The sequence below is a fragment of the Rhinopithecus bieti genome, unplaced genomic scaffold, assembly GCF_001698545.2.
Source record: "Rhinopithecus bieti isolate Rb0 unplaced genomic scaffold, ASM169854v2 scaffold_8135, whole genome shotgun sequence".
Classification (NCBI taxonomy): domain Eukaryota; kingdom Metazoa; phylum Chordata; class Mammalia; order Primates; family Cercopithecidae; genus Rhinopithecus; species Rhinopithecus bieti.
The window spans coordinates 72105-81149 of NW_016805664.1; the positions used below are offsets into that span (position 1 = coordinate 72105).

Below are 9045 nucleotides of genomic sequence, written 5' to 3' on the forward strand. Positions count from 1 at the left end.
AAAAAAAAAAAAAAATATATATATATATATATATGAGACAAATATATGTATCCCTAAGGCTTGCCTTTTCTTCCTCTCTTAACGGTCTCTTGAAAACAGCCCATTCTTCTCAATGTTGATGAAGGCCAATCTCTCATTTTGTGGTTACTACTACTTTTTTTTTTTTTTTTGAGACAGAGTCTCGCTCTGTCATCCAAGCTGGAGTGCAGTGGCGCGATCTCAGCTCACTACAACCTTCACCTCCTGGGTTCACGCCATTCTCCTGCCTCAACCTCTCGAGTAGTTGGGACCACAGGCGTCTTGCCACCACGCCCGGCTAATGTTTTGTATTTTTAGCAGAGATGGGGTTTCACGGTGTCAGCCAGGATGGTCTTGATCTCCTGACCTCGTGATCCGCCCGCCTCTGCCTCCCAGCATGCTGGGATTATAGGGGTGACCCACGGCGCCTGGCCTGTGGTTACTACTTTTTAAAGAACTTGTTTTGGTTTGAGATAGGATCTTGCTCTGTCACCCAGGCTGAAGTGTAGTGGCGCAGTCATAGCTCACTGCGGGCTTAAACTCCCAGGCTCAAGCCATCCTCCTGCCTTAGCGTCTGAAGGAGCTGGGACTACACGCACACACCACCATGCCCGGCTAATTTTTGTATTTTTGTACAGACCGGGTTTCCCCACGTTGCCTACTCTGGTTTCAAACTCCGGGACTCAAGCAATCTGCTTGCCTCAGCCTCCCAAACTGTTGGGATTAAAGGCATGAGCCAACACACCCGCCTTAAAGTACCTGTTTAGACCACTTTGTTTATCCCAAAATCATGAAGGCATTCTCTTGTTTCCTTCTAGAAATTCTATTGTTTTTACCTCTCACATCTCAGTTTCCAGTCTCAGATCTAGTGCTTGGCAAATAATTATTTCGGAGCCTTGATTTGCAAATCTGTAAAATAAAGACGTACTATTCTCTACGTAGGATTGTAATAGGCATCAAATAAGATAATGTGGCCGGGCACAGTGGCTCACATTTGTAATCCCAGGGCTTTGGTAGGCCGAGGTGGGAGCATCACTTGAGGCCAGGAGTTCGAGACCAGCCTAGGCAACATAGTAAGACCCCCCCCGCCCCTCCCCCTATCTCTACAAAAAATTTAAAAGTTATCAGGGTGCGGAAGCATGTGCTTGTGGTCCCAGCTACTTGGGAGGCTGAGGTGAGAGGATCGCTTGAGCCTGTGAGTTTGAGGCTGCAGTGAGTTGTGATTGAGCCTCTGCACTCCAGGCTGGGCAACAGAGCGAGACTTTGTCTTTAAAAATAATAAAATGATAAGGTAATGCGCAGAAGCATTCAGCACAGTGATTGGCACATGGAGGGCCCATTGAGGTTTTTTTTTTTCTAAGAGACAGAGTCTCGCTGTATCGCCCAGGTTGGATGGAGTGCAGTGACACGAACACGGCTCACTGCAATCTCCGCCTCCTGGGTTCAAGCGATTATCTTTCCTCAGCCTCCCGAGTAGCTGGGATTACAGGCTTGCACCACCAAGCCCGGCTAATTTTTCTTGTATTTTTAGTAGAGATGGGGTTTCACCATTTTGGCCAGGCTGCTCTCGAACTTCTGATCTTAGGTGATCCGCCCGCCTCGGCCTCCCAAAATGCTGGGATTACAGGTGTGAGCCACCGTGCCCGGCCATTGAGTATTATTAAGAGGAGGGTACGCAGAAAACACTCCCGCCCGCTCTGTCCCATGCGCACGCGCGGCCGCGGCGCGCCCTCAGCCGGACCCCCCGGGCCCCGACGCGTCCCTACGCGTGCGTGATCCACCGGAACCCAAGCCTAGGCAGGAGGTGAGGGGGCGGGGCCTCCGCAGTGCGACTGCGCCGCACGAGGCCGTGCGTCGCGGGGGCGGGGCCGCGCAGACGCACCGGGCGCCCCGGCTCCGGAGCATAAACAAGAGCGGGGACGTGATGAGGCGGCGGTTGATCCCAGGGCGGCGAGTGGCGGCGACCCAGGCGGCTAGCGGGGCCCGGCGCCGACCCTGAGTGCAGCGTGACTCGCCCTCGCGCGCGCGCCCTCCCCGGCCGGGCCCACTCGCCGCGCGCCCAGCCATGAACCTGGCGAGCCAGAGCGGGGAGGCCGGCGCCGGCCAGCTGCTCTTCGCCAACTTCAACCAGGACATCACGTAAGGCGGGGGTCGGGGGTCTGGGTCGGACCCGGGCTAGGGGGACGGCCTCGCTGCCAAGCTCGGCGGGGTCGCAGGCTCGGCCTGCCTGCGGGCCAAAACGGGCAGAGGCGTCCCCAGGGGCGGGCCCGGGGCGCGCAGGGAGACCGCCCTCCAGGGAGACCCTCGGGCTCTGCCCTGGAGCTGCGGCTCCGGAGCGGGAGAGGTGGTGGAGAGGGGGCCTGCTTTCACCGTCTTGCGGGGAGGTCCCCTGGCTTCAGACATCACTACTTCTTGGAAAGTTGGGGCCGAACTTTGCGGCTTGACTTGTCTTGGCCGCCTGTGGAGCGCTGGGAGTGGGTCGCTTCCTCTCCTCTTCTCTCCTCTGCCGGCTTCTTGCTCAGCGTCTCCCACTCACTCTCCTTTGAATCAGGCCCTTCTCCTTGTCTCTTCATCGTCTTAAGGCTCCTTCTCTTTCTCTTGATTTTCATTTCTTCGTTTCTCACTGTTTTTTGTTTTTTTTTTTTTCTTTGTTTTTGTTTTTTGGGGTTTGTTTTGTTTTGAGACGGAGTCTTGCTCTGTTGCCCAGGCTGGAGTGCAGTGGTGCGATCACAGCTCACTGCAAGCAGCTCCGTCTCCTGGGTTCAGGCGATTCTCCTGCCTCAGCTTCCCGAGTAGCTGAGACTACAGGCACGCGCCACTGTGCCCAGCTAACTTTTTTGTATTTGTAGCAGAGACAGGGTTTCACCATGTTGGTCAGGCTGGTCTGGAATTCCTGACCTCAAGTGATTCGCCCACCTCAGCCTCCCGAAGTGCTGGGATTGCAGGTGTCAGCCGCCGTGCCCGGCCCTCATTGTTCTTTTTGGGAGGTAACTTTGATGTCTTCTCCAGCAAGTAACAAACATTAATAACCTTGGCATCTGACCTAGCTGGGGAGAAACCGAGCCAAGAGAGGCGTTACAGACCAGTACCCCAGGAGTCTCAGAGCTCCAGGGGGCGGGTCATCCTCTGGGCAAGAGAAGGCCTTAAGGCCAGCCCATGCAGCCCATGCTTTCGGAACGCTGTTTGTCCACACTGATACGGGTTGGATGCTGCCTGGGAGTAGGACTTGTGGGGATAGTTAATAGATGAGCGAGCTTTCTGGAGAGAGAAGGATGAGTTATGGGGTTGGCAGGGAGGAGAGCCATCTTGGAAGTGAGTAACAGGAAGTGAGGAAAGAGGAGGAGGGGTGGGTCATTTGGCATCTTACTAAGTCATTGGTTGAGTTGTTACTAGCTGAGTGGAATTAAAGCAGAAAAAGAGATTCTTTAGGAAATTAAAAGTGAACTGTAGAATGGCCAACACCCAGTGAGTGGTGTACAGCAGGTGCTCAATAGCACCTCCCCAAAGCTGTGAAGACAGTCACACGGTGGGACTGCATTGAGAGTTGGAAGGGGCAAATCACCTCATCCAACTAGAGATGAGGAAATCCTTCCGAAAGGCTCCAAGCTGACCTGGGTCTTCGAATTGGTTAATAGTGGAGTGGGGGCAGGAGTAGAATCTAGCCTCCTGAGTTCTCTTCCAGTGTTCTTTCTGCTCTGCCATGCTGTTTTTTTTTCTATTCACGGAGTAGAATTCTGAAGACAGTGAATTTAGAAATAATAACATAACAACGTATAAAGATTAAAATTCCCAAGTACTGTAGTGTTCTGTGTGACCAAAAGCCAGAACAACAAACAATTCAGACAACCTGTTGCAGTTGAAGTGGAATAGACTATCTTAATCCAGATAGGGAAAACGACATCACAAACCAATTCTAATTTGGCTTTTAAGCCCAAGTCCGCAGTATTTGGAGACCAGTAAGAAATGGTAGTAGTTAGAGGGGTTTATGCCATGTATAAATTAGAGAGTTTCCAAAACATTGTCGGCCACTCTTTCAGTTTTTCACTAATTATTTCTATCAGAATGAAATCAAATATAGAAAAGCATTCTCTTTTGCTGTTACTTCAGCTCGACTGCCATGTTCCCTGTTTCACAGGAGAGTGTCACTCTGGCCTGAAATAGGGCATTTTCACACTTACCCACTTCTCCATCCTCCCTGAAGTTATTACAGTTCAAGAAATTTCTGTTACTTTGGGATTTCATAACTTTGACTTGCCAGAGAGACCTTGATGTAGTGTAAACCTAAATTGGAATGAATAGTAAGCTAGGATTATACTAGAAGTTGACTGGGCTAAAATGACTGTAATTTGTTTTAAATCTACACTTGCAAGAAATAGAAGTTCCTGGAGAGAGCTTTTATGGCTTATACCTTTTCCTTCTTAATCTCCAGAATTTATTGAGGAACACAATTTTTAGCAAGAGAAAGAACGTCCGTCTAGAAGTCACATTTACTGTATTGAGTGAGAAACTTTGGAAGCCAGTTCACTTCCTAGAATATATATATGTTATAGGGTCATTTCCTTTCTTTTGTCTTTTAAATTCTTTTTGTATTCGTTACATACCAAACTATAACTATCCTGCCTTTCTTCTTGTACTGGTAATATGATTTCCAATGTCGTACTTTTTCATGATTCTTGTCCTAAAAGTGTGCATAAGTTTTATTTGTTTTTTACCATCTGTTTTTGTTTTGTTTTGTTTTTTTACCTAGAGAAGTGAAAAGGGCATCAAGAGCAGCTGGTCTTGGCCGTCGCGCTGTTGTCTGGTTAGTTCCAACCCTGGTTTCTGAAAGTATCACCTCGGAAGGCTTATGTTAGAGGACTTTTTGGCTTTTTGAAATTGAAGTGAACCAGTTAATAAGTGGCAGAGGATCACTTGAATCTGAAATGGAAATACCAAGGACTGCATTTTTCCAGTGGACACCACAGGGACTTGACTTTCCAAGTCTTGTGTTTGTAGAATGGATGTTATGAAGTGTCTGGAGACAGTAGGAGAAACCTGTTGTTTTCTTCCACCATGTCTCTTCTAGGTTATGCTCATTGTCCTGGGAAGGTACTGCTCTGTTCTCTTGGTTCATCTGTAAATCAAGGGTTTTTGTTTTTCAGATGGAGTCTCGCTGTTGCACCGTTGGAAGTGCAGTGGCACAATTATAATGATCATAGCTCACTACAACTTTGATTTCCTGGGCTCAAGTGGTCCTCCTGCCTCAGCCTCCCGAGAAACCGGGACTACAGGCATGAGCCCCACACCTGGCTAATTCTTTTTTTTTTTTTTATAGTTTTTGTAGGCACAGGGTCTTGTTGTGTTGACCAGGCTGGTCTTGAGCTCCTGGCCTCAAGCGATCTTCCTGCCTCGGCCTCCAAAGTATTGGGATTACAGGCATGAGCCATTGTTCCCGGCCTGAAGATGGTTTTTAAGATCCTTCACCCTTAAAGTTTTAAGTCATTCTGCCTGCTATGCAAAGGATATGTTTGAGGAGGGCAGGGGGTGACTTAGGAAGATATTGTCCAACAGCAGTGACCGGTGGGAAGGAGACTGACTTGCTGTCAGGACTTGTGTGACCCACAGGATATGCGTCCTGCAGCCAAGGGAGAACTTAAGATGTCACTCAGTTTCTGGCTTGGGTTCTGGGTAAATGTGATAATATCGTGGTGAAGAAGCCGAGGAGGAAAGAGCTCTACTTGGGATACTGATGAGTTGGAAAGGCCACAGGGATATGGAGGTGGAGGATGTGAGGTGGAGCGGGGATGGGGGTGGGCTATCCATAGCCCTAAAAGAGACGGCACCAGAGCCTACCAGGTCTGGCCTGGCAGCTACAGTTGAGTTTGCTTTTGGTTTACAGTGTCGGGCTGTATCCACCTAAGCTCACAATCAAGTACGGCCTCTCCGCAAAGAGGATGAAGAAGGAGAGTCTTTATGGACTGACAATTAGGGACGGGGGAGAAAAGGAAGAAAAGCAAAAAATCTGACTCACATCTTCATTTTTGAGTGGCAGTCACTGTCTTTTGATGTTGAATGTTCAAGTTTCAATTCATTGACAGAGACTTTCAGTTAAAAATGATGGATCAAACATAAGCATTTATTTTGGTTCCATCCTCAGACCCTAATAAAATGTTAATCAGTAAAATGCCAAAAAGATATATTTTCTAATTTTAAACATTTCTTAATTTTTTATTTTAGTAGAGATGGGGTTTTACTTTGTTGCCCCGACTGGTCTCAAACTCCTGGCTTCAAGTGATCCTCCTGCCTGGGTAGCTGAGATTTCAGATGCAAGCCACCACCGTTGGCCTCAAAAAGATATTTTAGAAGGCTTAAACTCATAGGATAGAAAGAATGAGAAAGGTGATATTAGCAAATTTGGAAGCTAGCAAGTGGTAAAGGAAGTGGGATCTAAAATTGCTAGTGAAGAAAGCAGAGAACCAACCTAGTTTAAAGTGCAGAATCCCCGACAGGCTCAGGAATGGGCAGTCCAGGGCTCCAGAGGCGGAGTTGTGGGGGTGTGAAATGAGGAGGATGGGTTCAAGTGTGTTTAAAATGCAGTGACTCTGTCCTTCCCTGGCAAAGGACAGGCCTGGTCTCTGGGGAGGGTAGAGTGGGGTCTCTGGGTTTGGGCACCAGGCGCAGTTGAAGGTGGGAGATAGTGGCAAAATGGGGGATTGAACCAATACATATTTTTGTGGTTATGATTTGCTAGTTTTCCCCTTTGTCAATGAAAGAGCCCACTGATGGGGACAGGCACAGTGACTCACGCCTGTAATCCCGGCACTTTGCAAGGCCGAGGTGGGAAGATCCCTTGAGTTCAGGAGTTAAAGACCAGGTTGGGCAACACGGGGAGACCTCAACTCTACACAAAACACAAAAATCAGCCAGGTGTGGTGGCATGCGCCTGTGGTCCCAGCTACTCGGGAGGCTGAGATGGGAGGATCCCTTGAGCCCAGGAGGTTGGGGCTGCAGTAAGGCGAGATCGCACCACTGCGCTCCAGCCTGGGTGGCAGAGTGAGACCCTGTCTCAAAAAAAAAAAAAAAAAAAAAACCCAGTCTGTTGACTTAACAATAAATAAATAAACACTTTTTAGCAATAAGACTGTGTATTAGGGAAAAATCTCATACTTACCTGTTACTCTGCCTCTCCCATTAATATGTCTGCCATTTTATGGTCAGGTCAGTTTTGAAATTGTTTAAAGCAAAATCTCCAAAGAGGTGTAGAACTTGATTGTTGATGTTGAGACGAAAATTTCAATCGCATTTATATTTAATACCATTCTTTAAAAATACTCATCTAGGCTGGGTGCAGTGGTCACGCCTGTAATCCCAGCACTTTGGAAAGCCAAGGCAGGTGGATCATGGGGTCAGGAGTTTGAGACCAGCCTGGCCAAGATGGTGAAACCCCGTCTCTACTAAAAATACAAAAATTAGCCGGGTGCGATGGTGGGCACCTGTAATCCCAGCTGCTCGGGAGGCTAAGGCAGGAGAATCACTTGAATCGGAGGCAGAGGTTGCAGTGAGTTGAGATAGTGCCACTGCACTCTAGCCTGGGTGACAGAGCAAGACTCCATCTCAAAAAAAAAAAAAAAAAACTTTTGCCGGGCATGGTGGCTTACATCTGTAATCCCAGCATTTTGGGAGGCTGAGGCAGGTGGATCACCTGAGGTCAGGAGTTCGAGACCAGCCTGACCAACATGGTGAAACCCCCATCTCTACTAAATACAAAAAATTAGCTGGGCATGGTGGTGCATGCCTCTAATCTCAGCTACCTAGGAGGCTGAGGCAGGCGAATCGCTTGAACCCAGGAGGTGGAGGTTCCAATGAGCTGAGATTGTACCACTGCACTCCAGCCTGGATGACAGAGCGAAACTCCATCTAAAAAAAAAAAAAAAAACCTTATCTTTACAATAAAGTGTCCTCATACTGTGGTATATATACATCTCAAAAAATATTTGGAATATTTTTGTTTCCCTTTCTTAACTGACTGGAATGCACAGTTCTATAAACCGTGGGGTATTTAATATCCTACATCAGCTGAGGTATTTAATATCCTACATCAGCTTCCAAATATCTGAACTGGATTGGCAGAGTCCAGTTTTAACAAATTACGTGTGTAGGGAGCACAGCAGAGAACTGGGATATCTAACCCAAGGATCAGGGACTAAGGCGTTAATTTTGCCCGTGGGAGAAGCCTCCCCCCCCCCCCCGCAAGCTCATTTTATACATAATGCTAATAAGCTTGGTGATTTGGTTTCCAAGTCACCAAGAAATTAGGAAGGACAGGGGCTGTTAATGATAGTAGGATGGTCACGAGGAAAAATGACAACTGTTGGCAAAACAAGAGAGAGAAAAATACTTTTATAAACTCAGTGTTGCAGGCCAGGCGTGGTGGCTCACTCCTATAATCCCAGCACTTTGGGAGGCCAAGGCAGGTGGATCACCTGAGGTCAGGAGTTCAAGACCAGCTGGCCAACATGGTGAAACTCCATCTCTACTAAAAATACAAAAATCAGTCGAGCATGGTAGCAGGTGCCTGTAATCCCAGCTACTTAGGAGACTGAGTCAGGAGAATTGACTGAACCCGGGAGGCAGAAGTTTCAGTGAGCTGAGATCGCACCACTGCACTCCAGCCTGGGTGACAGAGCGAGACTCCATCTCAAATACATAAAAAATAAAATAAAATAAATAAACTCAACACTACAGTCTGGCTGTTTGATATGGGGTACACCAAACCCTCAACTCAAAAGAACTTGTCATCCCTTGTTTTAAGGGTCATTCTTTGTTTTAAGGACACAGGAAAGTATACAATTTAAGAACAATTTGGTTTTTTAATCAGAAATTAGGAGTGGGGGAGTCATGCTTGAAATAGCAACCCTTAGTTATCTGGAAAATATTTTCCCGAACATCAGTTTTCCAAAAGTTCTGGGTTGCTGAGATTTTGTTTTATATTTAGCCTGGGGATATTACTGTATTCTTCTTGGTTCTTTTTTTTTTTTTTTTTTTTTT

The 9045-nt window shown here is 47.5% G+C and overlaps 1 protein-coding gene across 4 annotated transcripts in view; it reads left to right on the plus strand.

The window, feature by feature from the left end:
• Positions 1-1843: 1843 nt before the first annotated feature.
• Positions 1844-9045, plus strand: part of WIPI2 (WD repeat domain, phosphoinositide interacting 2) — a 45019-nt gene continuing 37817 nt past the window's right edge. For 2 of the 4 annotated variants that reach the window (XM_017873352.1, XM_017873353.1), the window contains exons 1-2: positions 1852-2157; positions 4766-4819. In XM_017873352.1, coding sequence (XP_017728841.1) covers positions 2084-2157; positions 4766-4819 — 128 coding nt within the window. In that variant the 5' untranslated portion in view covers positions 1852-2083. Of the gene's footprint in view, positions 2158-4765; positions 4820-9045 lie in introns of all 4 variants that reach the window. The other 2 variants (XM_017873355.1, XM_017873356.1) reach the window with 1 other exon arrangement.